This window comes from Podarcis erhardii (genome assembly GCF_964252035.2).
Source record: "Podarcis erhardii genome assembly, chromosome: 4".
Classification (NCBI taxonomy): Eukaryota; Metazoa; Chordata; class Lepidosauria; order Squamata; family Lacertidae; genus Podarcis; species Podarcis erhardii.
In genome coordinates, this window is record NC_138508.1 from 20,682,166 (window position 1) to 20,702,233 (window position 20,068).

Genomic DNA, 20,068 nt, shown 5'->3' on the forward strand with positions numbered 1-20,068 from the left:
TTGTCTTGCGCGGCACCACTGTATGTAAAAATGGTGGGGTGGCAATTGGTTTTGTGGAGAGTTGTCAAATTGCAAGCTGGATATCGGCACTCTAGCTTTGAATTTGCCAGCGCAGCAGATGTATGTGGCGGCTATGGGTTTTCATACACCAACAGCTTTTATCAGTACCCCTTCTATAGCAAACACTGGTGAGAGAGGCCAGTTTGCTAGCAATCCTGGAATGGCAGAGCATGTCACAACCTCCCTCCCTGCTAGATTTGCCAAGGTGAGCTGGGCCTCCCCAGGGATGATCATTCAAATAAGGTTTCTGGTGTAGTGAATTCATAAAGAAGCGATGTTTAGAGCCTAGCAACTGACCACGCCATTTCTGACTGCTGTGACTTGGGAGCAGAGCTTTGCTGCAGAAGCAGAAGCTGATATGAGCTGAGAGCTAGTGTGTGTGTGTGTGGGGGGGGGGGGAGAGAGAGAGAGAGAGAGAGAGAGAGAGAGAGAGAGAGAATTGAGCATAGAGGCCAGACTCTGAACAATGAGCTTCTCATTCTTCTACCACCCAACACTACTTAAGAATAGTGCATGTTTCATGCAGCTGGGATCCCTTTTGAATTTAATATTTAACTCAAGACTGGGCCACCTTGAGCAACTGCACCCTAAAAGCACCCCCTGCTGTTAGCAGGCAGCAAGAGGAAGATATCTTAACCAAAGTTGAAAAAGATTTGGGACGAGCTGCATCCGCCTTCTCCTGCAGCTGGAAGTGTAAAGGTGCGGCACAGATCTTCAGCTCGCTATGAGTTTTAGATGGCATTTCAAACGAATGAATGTGTGTTATAATTATTATCTTATGTTTGTGATTGTGTGCATTTCTCCTTCACAATTTATACAGATTTCAGATATCTACTTGCTCCTTCATGTCTCTCACAGTTCTCGGTTCATTAACTTTTTATTACATTTTATAGTAGCTTCTAATGCATAACACCTAATCAACCAGAAATGCTATCTCCTACCAATTTGGATTTCTCTGATGTTGCATGTTAGTAATCTCCAGTGCTCACTGACAATATCTGAATACCCTCATTAGCATCAAGTTACTGTCTTGCCTGCTAACTATCAACTTCCTTTTTAAAAATTGGCTTTAAAAGATTTAATTCTTATTTTAGATAATGCAGCAGAAATGATTGGTTTCATTTGATGTAACATGCTGTCACTTCTATAGAACACTTCCCTGAATTTTCGGCACTTTCAAAGTAACATGCCACCTCTTTTTTCTGCATAAGGCTTAGAAGAAGGAAACAGAAGGTGTATTCCTTCTCTTTCTTTCTTTTAGCTATAACAAGAGTAACATGTGTACACATTGAAACTTGCACCCCCTTTTTCTAGGCTTCTGATATGTAAATTTTAAATGAATTAATAACAACATGTCATCTGTACGGTGCTGGGTGCTTTAAGATGTGACAATCAACTGTGTTTTCTGGGGTGAACTGTCTTCTCTATAACCAAGAAAGTAGGAGCTGGGTTTTGGAACCAGGTTAATTGGCAGAGACTTAACAGATCTGATTCAGAATGTGTTTGCTTGTATGAATAAGTAAATCATCTGATATAATCAGAGCATTCTGAAAATGCACCTCAAATGTTCCTTGTTTGGTGTGCTAACACATAAATGCATGTGTTTCGTGAAAAGCACCAAAGAGGAAAGGAAGGAAGAACGCTGTGGCATTTCCCACCCACAACCTATGAATGAATGTGGAATTCAACAAGACCCTTCACTTTGTGTCTCGTACTTCACCACTATAAGAGAAAAGAGTCCTAACAGACACACTGTCCTCTGCTATTGTTGCAAGACACAGCTTTGCGATATGTTTTTTACCTATTACCCATGAGATAATCAGCAACTCCATCCACGAGAAGCATGAAGTTTTCATCCTGAACAGCTGTTTTCCATCCGTTCTGCTTTCATTGGGCTTCAGTTTGGTGCCATCAAACCTGTCTGCCGCATTCATGACCAGCAAACCAAGGAAAATGGTGAAAGAGGCTGCATGTGCCACAAATTTCATAAAGGGTCCGCGCATTATTCTACCCAACTGCAAAAATAAAAAAGAGAGATTTTAAAGATCACATCATTCCCCCACCAAAATAAATTTACCTTGAGAAGGCTGCTATAGAAAAGAAAGAACAGTCAGGCACAGCAAAGAAACAGGAGAGAATGCTTTGCATAAAATAATTACCCCTTAATGCTATTTCTAATTAGCCTTCTGCAGTTTTCTGTACTTCCATACACCCTGTATGTTGCTCAAATTGTCCAGGGACTTCAGGATTACAGCAGTGCAGGGGACAGAGGAATAGAAATGCCAGGTGATGCTATGGCAAAATGGTTGCTGCCACCTTCAAGGTGGGAACCACAGATTGAAGAAACACAGCTGGGGAAGGGGCATAACTGACAGGTAAAGCACATGAGTCCCGTACAAGAGTCCCTAAATGCAATCTCTGGCATCTTCAGGGATGGCTGGCAAAGACTTCTGTCTGTAAGCATGGAGACCTGCTGCCAACCTGCATGGACAATACTGATTTAGATGAGCCAGAGTTTTGACTTTGTATAAAAGCAGTTTCCTATGTTTCAATGGAAGACAGGAGTGCCTGGCGTGCTCTGGTCCATGGGGTCACGAAGAGTCGGACACGACTAAACGACTAAACAACAACAACAATGTTTCTATGACCACAGCGTGGTCAGGCAGTGGTCCACTTACAGGGCATCCCTCTCCAGCTCACGTTAAGGATAATGGTTTAAATTCCTGAAAAGGGAATGTTTACTTATGTTAGATTGCTGTGTACTTTTAACATGGGGGATTTCCTTTGGCAGTAGCTCTCAAGTGATTGGCTGACTGTGAGTCACATGAGAGAGGCATTCCATTCTGTTGTGACTATTATTCCAGTAACTGTCGTTTTTAACTTCTCTCTCTGTTTTCTCTCTCTGTGTGAGGGAGAATGGCTGCTGAAAGAAACTTCTCAGGAATCTGCTGTGGATAGTGTGTGTCTCTGAGATACATCTGAAGTGAAACAAACAGAGGAAGATCCCTAAACATTAATAGGGAGAAACCCGTGCAGGAGCTTCATGTAAGGAACAAAGAGAATACAGTGGTGCCTCGCAAGACGAAAAAAATCCGTTCCGCGAGTCTCTTCATCTTGCGGTTTTTTCATCTTGCGAAGCAACCCTATTAGCGGATTAGCGGATTAGCGCTATTAGCGGCTTAGTGGCTATTAGCGGCTTAGCGGCAAAGCGGCTATTAGCGGCTTAGCGGGTTAGAAAAAGGGGGGGGAGAAAAAAAATCACAAGACTCGCAAGACGTTTTCGTCTTGCAAAGCAAGCCCATAGAGAAATTTGAATTGCGAAGCGCCTCGAAAAACGGAAAACCCTTTCGTCTAGCGGGTTTTTCATCTTGCGAGGCATTCGTCTTGCGGGGCACCACTGTACTGTTGAGTTGAAAGTAAAAACCTTTCGTAAGAAACGTCAAAGACTTCCATCTACAATTCAAGTGAGAACATACCCTTGTTTGACTAAGCATGTGATTGTAAATATATTCTCAGTTATATGTTTATGAAAGTAAAGTTCTTTTGAATTGGACATTGTCTTTACAAAGAAGCTATCAATCACCTAGAAGAGTTATTTAGCTTCCTAGATGCAAGCTACTCTGTTACTTTGCATATCATCGAAATTTATGTTTTATATATACACAGCAACCCAGGAGAGGGCCAGGCTGTGGCACTTGTGTGTGACAGGAGTGAATCATGGGAAAACTGCTTCCCTTACCCTCTGCCTCAGACAGAGTCTAGACCAGCCTTTCTCAACCTTGGGGCCCCAGATGTTGTTGGACTACAACTCCCATCATCCCTAGCTAGCAAGGCCAGAGCTCAGAGATGATGGGAGTTGTAGTCCAACAACATCTGGGGACCCAAGGCTGAGAAACCAACAATAACTCCAGGAGGACCTTAGCCAAAGAAGTGGAGTGGAACCCTGTGTAGACTTTCAGCACCAAAAACACCCAGCCCCCCAAGAACGCTGTCTGCCCCTGATGATGCCACACACACCAGACCCCCACCTGGACCCCTGACTATCTTCCTTCGCCTGCAGCTCTCCCAGGAGCAGAGGTGTCATTGCTGGCCTGGCAAGAAGTCCAGAGCTGGCACAGATGTACTTGGCTGGCAGTCAGAGGGCTTCACTTCCTGGGCTGTAATTGGGAGGAGCCAGAGTAGGACCTGGTGCCCATTGGGATGCGGCAGATGTCCAGGAAGGGGGAAGAGCTGCCTGAGAAGAGCTATACATCCCAGTCTTTTCAGAGATTACAGCTCCCTGCCAGGCTCTGGGGAACTGAAGGCAGACAGCTTCTTGGGTAATAAGGGTGTCAGGGCATGGCTTAAAAATGACAAATGCAAATCAGTGTGAGCAAGTGTGAAGTGATTCACCAAACAGCAAAAAGGTCCTAACTCCAAATGTATGCTAATGGAGTCTGAAGTGGCAGAGACTTGGGGTCGTGATGGATAGCCGAGCGAAAATGTCGAGCCGGTGTGTGTCAGCCGTGGAAAGGTCAAACTCCACGCTAGGTTTGTAAGGAAAGGGATTGAAAACAAAACTACCAAAACATAAAGTTGTTTTATGTATCTAAGGCGAGGCCACACTTGGAATTCCGGAGATCTGGTTGCCTCACGTTAAAAAGTACATGGTAGAGCTGGGAAAGGCTAATAAAAGGGCAGCAAAATTATTCAATAGGCTACAACAACATCTCTGTGAGTACAGGTTAAAACGTTTGGGGCTAGGGGCTTTTTGGTTTGGGGGAGAAAGCAAGTAAAAGGGAAGAAGATAGAGATGTATAAAAATTGTGCATGGAAGCAGATAGAGAGATATTTTTCTCCCTTTTTCATGATACTAGAACCCAGGGTCATTCATAAAGCTGAATGCTAGAAGCTTCAGGACAGACAAAAAGTAATATTTCTTAACACAGTGCATATTTAAACTGTGGCATTCACTTCTACAAGATACAGCAATGACCAGAAACTTGGGCAGCTTTAGAATGGGATTAGATGATTAATTAACATGTGCTATTAAGGTGAGATGGGGTATGCAGGAGAAATTATTTTGAGGAGATATGGAAGGTGTTTGTAGAATTTGTACTGTTAAAACGGAAAGGGGTCAAACCATCACAAGAGGTTTTGAAATTCTGGGAGGTTGGATAGTTACAATGGAATAGTCCTGGGGGGTGGGATTCACATTTTTATTCAAATTATTTATTTTTTTATTATTACTTTGTCAAAGCTGGATATAGCAAAAAAAAACCCTGTAAGATGTGTATAGAAATTTGGAAAATGTAAAAAGAAAAAAAGAATGGACAATAAGGCTATATCAATGGCTATTAGCTTATGAACTTTTTTTGCAAATTCTACAGGGAAAATGTATGATGAAATTTAAATGGAATTAATAGAAATTAAATCTATGCCTCTTTCTATGGGAAATAGTTTTGTGCGTATACTTGACTGTGTATGATGGTGTATGTCCCTGTATGTTAAGGGTGTGTCGGTCAGGTGTGCGGTTGAATGTGGCCCTGCCCACTATTCAAATATGGCTCCTGCCAGCTTTCTAGCAGGTAATGCAGCCTTCAGCCTGAAGAAGACTTCTCACCCAAGGATTAGAGGGTCAACTCAGTATTCTGAGTGCATCTGTGACTGTCTCCCTTCTCTTGCCAAACCTATTCAATGGAAGCAAATCCCAAGTAAGTGTGCATAGGATTGCAGGTTTAGAAATTGTTTCCCTAGCCACCAAAAAATGTGGAAAAGATGAGGAAGATCCAGGATTCTGTGTAAGGCCTATGGAAAACTTGAACCACCCTGTTTGCTCAGTTCTATAGGAGGGTAGCAGATTATCTTTTAGAAAGAAGATAAATAAACTGTTTACGAAAAGTTAAGTATGGCTGAATCTAATATTAATAAAGGTTGGTAAAGCCAAATGCTGGGCACACTAGTCTGCTAAATTATTTAGGAAATCTTCATTCCACCCTCATCCTCCAACCAAATAAATAAGTAGCAACACGCACTTTAACTCAGAAGCAAGTCTAATTCATTGAGACTAATGCTCCAGTAAGTTTGTTTAGGGCGGCAGCCTAAAAATAGTTTTGTTTTTCTTTTGCAAAACACTCTGTCAGTCCCTTCAGAGGCTAAATGACTATTCATTCCCCCTAATAAAGCTTGTTGTTTATACTGACAAGCTGCTTTTTAAAGCTTCCAAGGGCATGGTTAAAGACAGCAATGATTAAAACACACTTTGTAAATGATAAATAAAATACCTTGGCAGTGTCCTTTCAAATTGATTACCTGCCTGCATTCACAAGTGAGGATGAGGCTGGGAAATAGCGTTACTTGAAGGTGCCAGGAAAGCAGGTCAGAGCGGGCAGAAGACAGATGTGGGATGCAATAAGCAGCAGTAAAAAAAAAAGCCAGTATGGCTAGCAGTGGCTCTCCAGAGTTTCAGTTGCCTGGGAACATTTCTGCCACAATGGCCTGGTCCACAATCAATGCTTAGCCAAGCCGTGACATAAACGAGCAAGCGCATGGAGTAAAAATCACAGCCGTTTAGCTCCACCCAGCACTGCTGCCGCCATGCTGCACAGCGCTAAGCCATGATTTGGTTCAGCATTGCTTCTGAACCCAGGCTAGTGGCTTGTTTTATTCTAGACAAACCACAAGGTTTGGTTTGGCACTCATGGTTTGTCTTAGGGAGCCTGGTTTTGGACATAACACTAAGCCAACCCATGACTTAGCTCCAGCCAGCAGCAAAGTAGCCATGTTTTTCAGTCTGTGGGCACTTGCTCATTTGTGCTCAGCCATAGTTTGGCTAAGTGTTACGTGTGTACTGGGCCATTGAAAAACATGTCACAAATCTCTTTATCTTCTTATTGCCCTGGGTCTGCTCCCCTGGGTCTTCAGTTTAAAGGCAATTGCACAGCAATGTAAACATTTAGCTACTCTGCTCATGTAACTGGACTGCAGCACCAGCATGGCGTCTTGTTTTGTGTTAATGCTGTCATTGCTGTTGATATTTCATAATGTAATGTTGATATTGGATGTTGGTATTTCATTATGCAATCAGATTTTTCGTTAGCTTCAAGCTGTCCCATTTTCAGTACCAGTACACTAGTTTAAAAGGCTTAAGGCTTCAAATGATAAAATACACACACACACACACACAGAGAGAGAGAGAGAGAGAGAGAGAGAGAGAGAGAGAGATTATATGCATGTGTGTTGCTAACAAACAGCACAGGCACGAACACAGGCACGAACATAAATGATGCCTTTCAGCCACTGTTTTCTCCCCCATTCCTGCCACCTTCACAAATGAAAAGCAAATTAAGTTGAACATAATGCTTTCGCTGCTTTTTATTGAGAACAAGGTGTGTGATCCTGCCTTCACACCATTACAATAAATAACTTGCTACTAAAGCATTGCTAAGTGCCTCTCTTATTTATTGTGCATGCTTCACTTTAGCCCACTTTCAAATCTGCATGCAAACGAAGTACAGAAACTGTTTTAAAAGGCTGGTGCAACCTTGCACCAACTAGTACCTTACTGCATGGAGCAATCCAATAAGCCATCGACAGGAATGGCAGCCCAACAGCAACAGCAAGAACCACTAAAAACTTCACCGCCATCGTCTGTTGTCGTAAACCTGACAGATTCTCATACCAGATAGAGAGGAGCTGCTGCTGGCAGTTTGGATGTGCTACAAACTAAACGACAAAGGAAAGGAGTACAAGAGAACATTACCACCACTCATTTCATAATTAGCCACTAGCGAAGGTATTAAAACAGAAACAATGCAGGTAATCTTCATGTGATTATCACAAAGGGAAGAGCAGCGGTGTGGGTGAAAGAAGCTTCTGTGTGCAATATACATGCCTATATAAGGCAGGAAGTTTCCTTGTCAAGACAACACACTGGGTTTTACGTTTTCTGCAATTTCATCCTTTAAAATGTTTTTTCCCTCCAGGTTTCCCCAGAAGATTCTTACTACAAATAAAAACTGCCAGGTTGGGTCAAGCAGATGGTGTAAATTGTGTTCAGACATGGCTTGAAAGATGCCTCTGGGAAATTTTTCAAACTCGGCACAGTGGTAGCATCCATCCCCTTTTATTGGATCACAGCATTTTGTAGGAGAGGCCTTGTGCCTCTGAAAACGTGAGGTGCACTTTAGCTACATTTAAATAAAATCTGCACAGCAGGCACCTCGTGGAAGCTATAGAGCAACTTTCTCCAAAGTTGGGTGTCCCCCACCCATGTAGTTGATACTCACATGGACCTCTCCACACCTTCGAAGGCTTCCATTTCATTGAAATTGGGTTTTTTTGGGGGGGGAAGGGACTGTAATGCAATTGGGCTATATTATAATTTTGATTGGTGGCCCAGGTTTATGCAGAACATGCCAATTTTGAAAGGACTTCAGTGGCAGTCTGTTAGAATCTAGGACTAGTTCCAATTATTGATATTTGCCTTTAAGCCGCCTTGCACCAAGTCACAACACTGCTCTGTCAGACTGGAAGTGGCTCTCCAAAGTTTCAGAAAGGGATCTTTCCCAGTCCTACCTGGAGATATCAGGGATTGAACCTGGGATTTGCTGGGTGTAAAACATGTGCTCTACCACTTAGCTATAGCCCTGAAACATGTACTGCATGTGGGCTGTATGTCCTGTAGGTTTCCACTTATGTACTGCAGGATATATAAATGCTAAATTGAATGTCAAAAGCACTTCCAAATTATCCAGAAAGTTCAGGAAGGTTTATCTTCACATGCTGATTCATTGGGACAAGGACAAATGTGTGTTATTTGGATACTTGGTACTTGGATAGGAAGATAAATGGGAAGGAAATTAATGGAAACATCTCTGACCCAATCAGCTGCTTAAACCAGAGCTTACCTTTTTGACTTCATACTTTATGGCAAGTTTTAGGCGGCTAAGGCTAGGGCGTCCGTGCTCCCCGTGGTGCAGCTCAACATCTCCGTTTAGAATAGCTTCTACTTCTTCTGTGTTTCTGCATAAATCAAGAAGTCCAACCACAAAGTCTTTGCACTGCATAGACAATTTTTTGTAATCATTCTGTGAAGGAAAAGAAGCCACAGAAATCGGCCATTTTTTAAAATAAGCAACAAGCATAACATTAACTAGTGACCCATCTAGCTTTATTCAAAGGTGACTGGCACAAGTCCTGCCTGCTCCAAGTCCATTTTAGGAGGAGGAGAGGGAGGTGGGGCTTGCATTTTCCCAATCAGCAGTGATCACCTGCACAGCAGCAAACCAAGCAGTCACATAGGTCACCAGGCTGCAGTCTCCCCCACTATGGTGAGATGCATGGTTAAAATTAAAGTAATTACTTATAAATTTGCACCTGTACATGCAAATTAGCATGCACATGTTTTGTGCAAACTGGCACCCTCTTTTGTCCTCATCTTTGGCAATGTGAAAGTGATCTAAAGGTGGTTCATTAGATTCCCCTTAAACTGGCATAACAATATATATTTTTTCCACTGTAGGCTGAGTAATCAATAACATCCTTAGCTGTGCTTGGCTTCTTAGCCTGTGGCCAAACAATGACAGCTCCACATTTTCATAACTAAATTAAACCCCCCACATGCTCTGGGGGGCAGTATACCTCAGAATGCCAGACACTGGGGAGACAAAACTTCCATCCATATTTGTGGACTTCCTAGAGACATTTGGAGGATACGGCTATAGCGGAAAGTCCTTCTCTACCACAAAGTCACATGGCTAGAGTGGCCCATGTGTCATTGAAAGGAGGAAAAAATAAGCACTTTGTAGTAGACCAGCTTTGGCGGGTGGCACCAGAATGCCTCTGGCAGGGTGGGAGTGGCGGCAGAGATGGCAGCAGCCACATACCCCCTCAAAAAAAAAATCCTGGCAGAAGGGAAGAGTGTTCCTGTGTTTGGGTCCTACTTGCAGGTTCCCCACGGTGGTTGACCAGATGGGGCATTGCCCAGAACCCTCAGAATCTTCTTATGTTTTTACATTAACCAATGGAAACAGGAGGCTAAAGTAGATGGCTCTTTGGCTTGATCCAGCAGTGGCCTCCTGTTATAAAACTAACTCCTAATCCCAGGAGAAAAAAAACCCAAAACAACTTACCTTGAATTCTTTTTCAATGTTAGCAAGCACAGCCAGCTCATTGCTTAGTTCTAAGGCAATCATTACGGGGTCCTCGCTAGACAAGGAAAGGTAAGCAGGGCTGGCCAAACCTTTGTAGGCATTGATCCTGGACCTGGAATGGCTGAAGGAATCGTGCTTTTGCTTCTCGTTGCATTTGCTGCATTTGCAGAAGTAGTCGTGAGGCCTCTCGATGCGAGCGCCTTTCCTCAGCAAGGTGTGCACGATTTCGTACTCATGGCAGTGAGCAGCTAGGATGATGGGGGTCACGTCATGAGAGAAGCGGGTGCCGTCCTCGTCGTAGGCATAAAAGTCATCGTGCTGCACCTCCGATTGGCTGGGGCTTGTGGCCAGCCTCTTGCCTTCGGCGAACGCAGGGTGACCCAAGATGGCTTCTACTATCCGGACATAACCTTTGCTAATGGCCAGGAGCAGGGCGTCCCCAACCCGTGACAGGTTCTCCTTATTAAGCAAGAGCTCAGTGATTTCCAGGTGTTCGTTCGCAACGGCGAGCTGCAGAGCATTCTGCCCCATGTAGTCCACGCAGTTCACATTGAGCGAGGTACATTCCTCCAGCATCTTGCGGACCACAGGAATGTTGCCATATTCTGCCGCTTCCAAAAAACGCTCCTCTTCAAGAGAAAGGCTGGTTGAGTGGTCATTAAACATATATGCCGGTCCACGATTGGCAAGCCTCCTGCCTTTCTCTCGGACAATAGTCTGCTGTCGGAGGGCATGTCTGTTCTCAGCGCCTCTACTGTAGGGAAAGAGAGAAATAATTAAGTCTTCAGCTTCGCTTTGCTTTCTTTTTAACGCATTTCTTAGACCTGTGTAAGGGAAGGTTCTTTGAGCCAAGGCTGAGGAATCCTTATCTCCACTCACATCCATGGGCTGAATTTGATAGACAGATGGGGACAACCCAAGTGATGCCAAGTGACCTATTTTTGCCTGTGCAGGTTGAAATCAGCAAAGCACTTGCAAAGCCCCTTTGCACAATGCTTCCCAAGCACCAATTATCAGCTGACTGTCAGTGCTTCAGAATCTGTGTGCAAGGGGCTTTACAGGCACTACTAATAAGCTGGTCAGTGGTTTCTGCAAAGACCCTTTCATCCAAGCCCCAGCTTTACCTGGCATCAGGTGTGGGGTAGGTGGGTGCAGCTTGGACAAAATGCATAGCCTTCAAGTGTCCTGATTTTCCCAGGACAATCCTGGAATTGCAGAAGCCGTCCTGGCTTCTGATTTGATATCAGAATGTCCCATTTTCCCCCTCCACTAACACTGTGCTCGGGGAAGAAGTTAAGCCAACACTTGCAGCTGGCACTTAAGAGTGGTGCTGTGCTTTCATGTGTGTCAGCTGGCTCCAACAAGAGCGTGGCTCCAAAACACGTGCCCTGATTTTCATCAGAGGAATGGTGGAGGTTATGAAAATGGCTTCAAAAGCCAAATGAGCAGGCTTGCCATCTGTGGCTTCCCCACCCCTGCTTTGAGCCTTACCTCCAGTTATAGACCGACAGAACCAAATTAACTTAACATTAAAAACAAACTGTGGAAAGAACAGGTGAAAGCAGCACTCAGTATGGCTAACAACTATAATAAAATAGCAAAAATGGGTACAATGGACAGCTAAGTGGCATGGCACATTCATAGGAACTCACAGAAAGCCCCGTTATAGTCAATCAGACCATTGGGGTCTATCTAGCTGTGATTGGCAGTGTAGTGATAGGGTTCCGGACAGAACCTCCCAGTCCTACCTGGAGATGCCAGGGATTGAAACTGGGACCTTCTGCATGCAAAGCAGATGCTCTACCTCTAAGCTATGGGCCCTTCTCCTTCCCTGCTTCCCCCTTGTGCAAGAAGGCACCATCTCTACGCTAACCTCCCCAACTTAAGTGCCAATGTTACAGAGCTGTCCTGGTTGCAGAGGATAGGTCCCAGCAACCAGCAGATTGATCATTACATAACACCCGTATTGTTTTGTCGGGTTGCTCATCACTGTGTTTGGGCGCCAATGCACAAAATATAACTGTGCAACAAGTGATTCCCTATATACCACTGCATTACAACAGCTCCAACATGTTTGTTGCTCCAGTTAACCTCATGAAGAAGCTTCGACATCTCACTAATGCAGTGTGGGTTAATCATATGCATTTTGGGAACTATAATTTAAACAACCTGCTCTCCAAATGATAGAAGAAATGGGTACACCCTGCTTTGTGAGTAGACATGGGCCAATGTCACCCCACCCACCTCATGATTTCATCCAGCTCAGAGAAAACAGGAAATTTGTAAGAAAATCAGCTGTCTTCTCACTCTCTGCTTGTTCTCTGTTTATTCTCAAAGAACCTCACTCAGCACCAACGGCGCTTTCACTTCCAGATCCTCAGAAACGTTTAAGGAAGGAAATTCCAATGTGGAAGAGCAGGGCCGATGGCATTTGAAAAGTTACTTGCACCACGATAAGCTATAGTCTGTCAGAAACGTTTCCACTGGCCTTACCTTTATCCCAGCAGCATAACAGTAGTTAATCTCGACTCACACCTGCTCTTCCATCCTCATCCCCAATCTGAATTAAGACCAAATCCATATAGCTTCACTTGCTCCCCTTCTCTCTCCTTTGCATAAGTCATCACAAATTGCAAGCAAATCAAATGTATCCTTTGCATTGCATTTGGCAAAACTCATAGCAACTTGATCATCTGAAACAATAACTGAAATTGGCTTTTGTTTTTTAAAGAGAATTTTGTTGTTGTTGTTGTTTTTGGTAGAAGTACATTAGAAGATTCCAAAAAACAAATGTGCATATAAAACCACCACCACAACAAAATGTATGAAAAGAGCAACATGTCTGCTGAATGAAATAACTTGTCGATAAACATAAAAAGAGTTCTACAGTATTGTTGTTATCCTCATTACTGGAGTGCTGTTTGGTACGCTGGTGGTCCAGTAGAACCATGACATTTATTGATATAACTGGAATCCATGCAACATCTAAATTATCCTGTTTCACTTTACCCTCAATGACTCGCCTGTGTTGGGTCAAATGTTGAGATAATGCTGAGATTTGTTTATGTGAAGCTTTTTTCATCCTTCTTCTCAGCCCAAAAAAAGCTCCCCAGAGTAGTATGTAAGGCTAATAAAAGCAAGACAGTTCATGAAATGGGAAAGAAGCAGAACCACAGCTAGAGGTTGGGTCTTTGTTGTTGTTGTTGTTGTTTAGTCGTGTTCCGACTCTTCGTGATCCCATGGACCAGAACACACCAGGCACTTCTGTCTTCCACTGCCTCCCGCAGTTTGGTCAAACTCATGTTCGTAGCTTCGAGAACACTATCCAACCATCTTGTCCTCTGTCATCCCCTTCTCCTTGTGCCCTCCATCTTTCCCAACATCAGGGTCTTTTCCAGGGAGTCTTCTCTTCTCATGAGGTGGCCAAAGTATTGGAGCCTCAGCTTCACGATCTGTCCTTCCAGTGTGCACTCAGGGCTGATTTCCTTAAGAATGGAGAGGTTTGATCTTCTTGCAGTCCATGGGACTCTCAAGAGTCTCCTCCAGCACCATAATTCAAAAGCATCAATTGGTTGGGTCCAGCCTACGACAATAACCAAGCCAGGTCACCAGTGAAAGGTTTCTGAGACTTTTGTCTGTGCTATGAACCACCCCCACTGGGCACTCACAGGAAACTGTTCCAAATCTTAGTTCCATGCCCAGCTGATAATACCTATTAAACACTTCATATTATTATTCTGTTTTTCTTTTTTAGGCTTAGGACTTTTCTAGTTGCAGAGGCATAGTTGACCTCAGCCATCAACCAGTTTTCAAACTGAGCAAGACCTGTCCGCATCAGATGAAAACACACAGTTAAAACGTTTACCAACAAGTGGCAGGTAGCAGATTCCAGAGCGGCGCCTTACAAAACCCACTAGCAGAGAATTCAATCCAAGACCATTGGCTGTACTGCTGGATAAGTGCTTAATGGTTATTGTATTTATTTATAAACGAATAAAAAATGTTGTTGTTGTTGTTTTAAAAAAACAGTTCTTGGATTCATTGGTTCATTTATTCATGTTTGGTGGGAACGTTAAAAACTTTTGAAGAATCATGTATTCTCCATTATAATCTGCAGTTACAGGTCAAGCCCTTTCTCCAAATTCTGCCTTAGCCCTGCTATCTTTGGATATAGACTTAGACTTCAAAGCAGCACAGTTTATAAAATGGGAACTAAAATTAGATGCATGAAATCATAAAACGTCCTCCTTCCCAATAACCCAGCAGAAAAGAGGAAGCGAAGAAGAAGAAGAAGAAGAAGAAGAAGAAGAAGAAGAAGTAGTCATCAATTCTGTGGATCACCTGAGTAAGTTTGAAAGGACTTGCTTTTGATGCTCTCAATATAACAACAACAACAACAACAACAACAACAACAACAACAACAACAACAATAATAATTTTATTGATATCCCGCCCTCCCCAGCCAAAGGCGGGCTCAGAGCGGCTAACAAAAATAAAAGTAACACAGCATTCTAAAATCAATTCATTTTAAAATCAATTCAAAATCAAATTAATGGCAACCAGTGGGCTAGAGTTCTGTGAGGATTACCAAAAGATGGGGTCAGACAGACTGTGCCAAAATGGGCCTGGCAGGCTAAGAAGCAGGACCAGATTCTGACTGAGCACGGGGCATGTAGCAATGTGCCCTTTGCTGGGTCCTCTCTAGCTATATTCTGCGATATCTTCCATTGATTTGGGGATCCCCATGACAGGCATCAGCGGTTCGCCCCACTGGGTCTCCACCAACTCCCCAAGGGTGCCCTTATGCTTCCCCCAGGACTGGGAAGGACACATGTGCTTATCTTAACATCTGTTTGCATGAGAGGCCTCTTTTCACATGGTGAGAACCATTGATTTCTCTCATGACTCAGCACACTCGGGTCACTAAGGGTGCTACTTCACCTGCTATCACTCCCCGAATCTTTCTAATACCGCAATGTATGCAGCGTAAAGTATACTTGCAAGACAGCCTTTCAAAACACTTTCCTGCCAAAGCACTCTGCAGAAAATCCTCGGTAGAAGGAAAACCATTAAACCGAACAATGCTGCTTGCTTTTAAAGAAAAACCCTGAAAGACCTTCAGAGAGATTGCAAAGGCTTTTCAACAATAAAGACACCAACACCCACCAACACCAAATACACACACACACACACACACACACACACACACATGCACACCCTGGATAAAATCTGATAGAATTCACTATCTGTTGTCCAAATCTCCTAAGCAAATAAGAGACAAACCTGGGGTGTATAGATTGGCGATGACTGGAGAATAAAAGGACCTCAACCAAATGATAGGGGGCACTGAATTCAATTTATTTTCATTCTTGCACAGGAATGCCAATTCAGCATCCAAGGATTTCAACACAGAAACACCAAAAAGCAACTCCAAAAAAGCAGTAAAACAACAAAATTAAGGCTGCTGAACCAGTAGAAAAAGCAGCAACAGCTAAGAACCCTGAAATAATATCAAATAAAACCAGCTTTGGAGTCTGCGATGCTCCACTACACTGCAGTTACGCAGAGCTTTTTCTCTTTCTGGCACAGTCCAGTGATCTCATGCTCACATTTATTTACAAACCATAAAATGGTTTCTTCTAAGATTTGCCCATAAAAATGAAACCAAGTATTTTTCCCAAAGTTCCACATCCTCAGGAATATAAATAAGGGTTTGTTATTTTAAAAGCAGAAATAAATTTTACTGATAGTCAAGTCATTTGATAATTTCAGTTAGATTTCCTGTGAAATAAATATGTTACAAGTCCAAATCTATTCCCATATTTCAAACATCTCAGTCTTGCAGTATCAAGGGTTTAATTAGGGTTGTCAAGCAATTACAAAATTGGGAAAGATTAACCATCCGCCTATAAATGGTTTAAATTTAAATAAATCTGCATACTGTCAAATCCTCAATATAGATGCCTAAAGGAAGTGTGAGGCAACATATAGCTTTAATAAATAATAGCTGTCATTAATAATAAATATCATTTTAATATTCTATTTTTCACTCTATGTTACAGCAATACACCACAATCAAAGTAGCATACTGAGTCACAGCAGCCACTACGGAAAAATAATCTTAATGCTTCATTCTGAAGTATATTATTATTATTATTAATTAGATTTAAATACCGCCTTTCCTCACAAGATCTCAGGGCTACTTGTGTTTTTACTTTTTGTCTCAACACTAAAACTACAAAGTAAAAACACAAGTACATAGTTGAAACAAGGACAACAAATTATGATTATTGATTTGATTCATAAGTATACACTGTAGATGTGATCTTAATCTGCAATGTAAAAGATTTTCCAAGTTTGTTTTGATGCCATGTGGATGACCGCATACAAGACTTAACATCTGTGCATGTATTTGTCTTGGAGGACAACACTTTCTGCTTGGCAATTGTTTTTTTTTAAAAAAAAAATTAAGCTAGGAAAGGGGAGAGTCATTTCATCACTTTCCTGCCGTGTTCTGTAACGATCCTCAAATTTAATCGCTTCTGGCTGATGCCGGAAGCAGGATATTTGAAAGAAAGACATTCATCGTGTTCAGGTCTGATGTCAAATCCCACTGGGCTTCAAGGCAGGTCAGAAGTTACAGGACCACAGACAGCTCCAAGTGAACAGCTTGCTTTCACAAGAATCTCTCTATTGCACTCAAAACCCACAAATCCCTTGTACATGTTAGATTGTTCAATCGCCTCACCCTAATAGTGGGTATAAAGAAAGCCCTTCCAGTTGCGAGCCAGGATGGGAGTGTTTGCATTACTCCAGTTGAATGACAGGGTGGAGTCCCAGGATCTTTGCAGATTGAGCCCCAGATCCAAATTATCCAGACAAGTGCATCATCTGGGATGTGACACTTCTAATACGTTCTTATTGCTATTGCTAATTTGATAGGCCATAAGCCACTCTGGGCACATTTTTGCAGGGAAGTGGCATGGGGAGAAACAGATAACAAATACAGTATTGCTGGGGAAAGGCAAGCAAGGTGTGGAAATGGAAAGAAACACAGGTGCAGTTCCCTTCCAAAAAGTCACCACTTTTCTTCCTGCTTCTTATCTCCTATAAGGCTCATTTGCTGCCAGGGCACACATCTTTCTTCAGAGGCCTTCCACAGTGCCATTAAAAGTGTCCAAACAGCTCTTCTCTAAGGACTGAAAAACGAAAGAAGGAACTCATCTCTGTTACTAACAAGAACTGACACCATCTTACTGTAGTTATCAATCCAGATTTAAGCTCTGAAAATCTAATAAATATACGAAATTAATGAAGAGATTGGAAATGTAATTGTTCACCATATTGCTAAAGACAGGCTGTCATGCAGGGAAAAGGTATCGCCAAAGAAGCAAAGAATTATGTACAGTTTTGCTTTTCTAAAGAAGGAGGGTCTCCACAAAATCAGTTTTGGAATAAGTAAAGGAGTTTGGCATATAGGGGAAAGAAATTATTTGGCATACCTAAGGAATCACCGCCCAGTCCAAATATGGTTGTTAGAGAGGCAGAAGTATGCTCAAAGAGTCTGGGTATGACCTTATTTAAGCATCATCCATACTAAGAGCTGAAAAAACATGGGAAACATAGCAAGGTGTGCAATCTTGAAGGGGGATTAGACAGAGCCCTCCTGACCAGACTACAGCATGCATCCAAAGTAGTTGTAAATCAGTTGTTCCTTTAGTGATCTCCCAGCAGCAGCAGGGCTGTCTTTGAATAAAGCTAGAAACTTGTACACCATAATTTAGGGAACAGATAGACATTTATTCCATAAAATGCTCATTGTATAGCAAGGCACAAAGGAGTAACAAGATATGATGTGGGAGGATCTTGTTCAGATCTCTTAGGTGCTGGTTACTGATGTAATTATTTAATGTAAAATATTTATATGCCACACTTCACCGGAACTGATTTATGGAGCTGCTTAAAGGTAAAGGTAAAGGTACCCCTGCCCGTACGGGCCAGTCTTGACAGACTCTAGGGTTGTGCACTCATCTCACTCTAGAGGCCGGGAGCCAGCGCTGTCCGCAGACACTTCCAGGTCACGTGGCCAGTGTGACAAGCTGCATCTGGCGAGCCAGCGCAGCACACGGAACGCTGTTTACCTTCCCGCTATAAAGCGGTCCCTATTTATCTACTTGCACCCGGGGGTGCTTTCAAACTGCTAGGTTGGCAGGCGCTGGGACCGAGCAATGGGAGCGCACCCCGCCGCGGGGATTCGAACCGCCGACCATGCGATCGGCAAGTCCTAGGCGCTGAGGTTTTACCCACAGCGCCACCCGAAGATCACAATTCTAAAAAGTACAGTTCAAATGAAGTGAACAACTGCATAAAATGATTGTTAACGTCCACATTGTCTCTGAAGGGACGTGGCATTGGGAGAAGGGACTCAGAAGGTGGTCTCAAGATAGGGGCTTTTAAAAAGTTTAATGGTAGCCAGGGTGGTGTGGTAGTTAAATCCAATTGGGATGGCAAAGCTGTTCCACCTGTGAGATTTTATTATTAAAGGACTCCTGCTGGTTAAAAGAAGGTGATTTCGATCTATTCCACCTCCCTCTACTGTCCCCAGAGCTACCTCAATGCTCCTCCTACCCCCAGGCCAGTGTGGTGTAGTGGTTAAGAGTGGTGGACTCGTAATCTGGTGAACTGGGTTCGCTTCCCCGCTCCTCCACATGCAGCTGATGGGTGACCTTGGGCTAGTCACACTTCTCTGAAGTCTCTCAGCCTCACTCACCTCACAGAGTGTTTGTTGTGAGAGGAGGAAGGGAAAGGAGATTGTTGGCCGCTTTGAGACTCCTTAGGGTAGTGATAAAGCGGGATATCAAATCCAAATCCAAACTCTTCTATTGGGGTGTGCAGAAGGAAGAGGGAATTGACAAAAGCCATCTTCTTCCTCTCCCTGCTTCCACCAGTAGGAGACTCCTATGAGCAGACTTCTGCTCCTGGGAATGCAGGGATCCAAGACATTGTTTCTAGTTGTGTTTGTGTTAGCGTTTTGTCTAATGTGTTTTTCAGAAAGAGTTCAAGCAGCACTGCAAGTGGTAGAAAATGAGACATTCCTCTGCCACTTATCATGACACCGTGTAGGCTACACTATTCACAATGACAGCTGCTTCTTATTTAGTATATAAAAGATTCAGTTGTTGTAAGTGTACACCCTGTTGCCATGTGTCCTTGTCTACATGAGCATACGCCTACACACAAGGAAAACACATTGGGGTCTTTAACCAAAACATGCAATATGCCACAGCAAAAGCTGGGTTTTCTGAGTGGTGGGGGAAAGGAAGAGTTTTGAGTGGCGCGGCGGCAGCGGGAGTCCCCATTAGCTAAAGTGGTACCTCAGGTTAAGAACGATTTCAGGTTAACAATGGACCTCTGGAAGAAATTAAGTTTGTAAGCAGAGATACCACTCTACTCAGTTACGCAGTTTATTACCAAAATAGGCATGATCACTGCAGATGGTGACAGCAGTCATGAAATTAAAAGACACCTGCTTCTTGGGAGAAAAGCAATTACAAACCTAGATAGGATCTTAAAAAGCAAAGACATCACCTTGCCAACAAAGGTCTGAATAGGTAAAGCTTTGGTTTTCCCTGTAGTGATATATGGAAGTGAGAGCTGGACCATAAAGAAGGCTGATCGTCGAAGAATTGATGCTTTTGAGTTATGGTGCTGGAGGAGACTCTTGAGAGTCCCATGGACTGCAAGAAGATCAAACCTATCCATTTTGAAGGAAATCAGCCCTGAGTGCTCACTGGAAGGACAGATCCTGAAGCTGAGGCTCCAATACTTTGGCCACCTCATGAGAAGGGAAGACTCCCTGGAAAAGACCCTGATGT

The 20,068-nt window shown here is 43.2% G+C and overlaps 1 protein-coding gene across 1 annotated transcript in view; it reads right to left on the minus strand.

The window, feature by feature from the left end:
* Nucleotides 1–20,068, minus strand: part of TRPC6 (transient receptor potential cation channel subfamily C member 6) — a 70,025-nt gene that overhangs the window by 12,807 nt on the left and 37,150 nt on the right. Inside the window, exons 2-5 of the mRNA XM_081860218.1 lie at nt 10,173–10,947; nt 8,949–9,128; nt 7,600–7,764; nt 1,862–2,075 (exon numbers count right to left, since the gene is read on the minus strand). Of these exons, the coding sequence (XP_081716344.1) occupies nt 1,862–2,075; nt 7,600–7,764; nt 8,949–9,128; nt 10,173–10,947 (1,334 nt within the window). The remainder of the gene's footprint in view (nt 1–1,861; nt 2,076–7,599; nt 7,765–8,948; nt 9,129–10,172; nt 10,948–20,068) is intronic.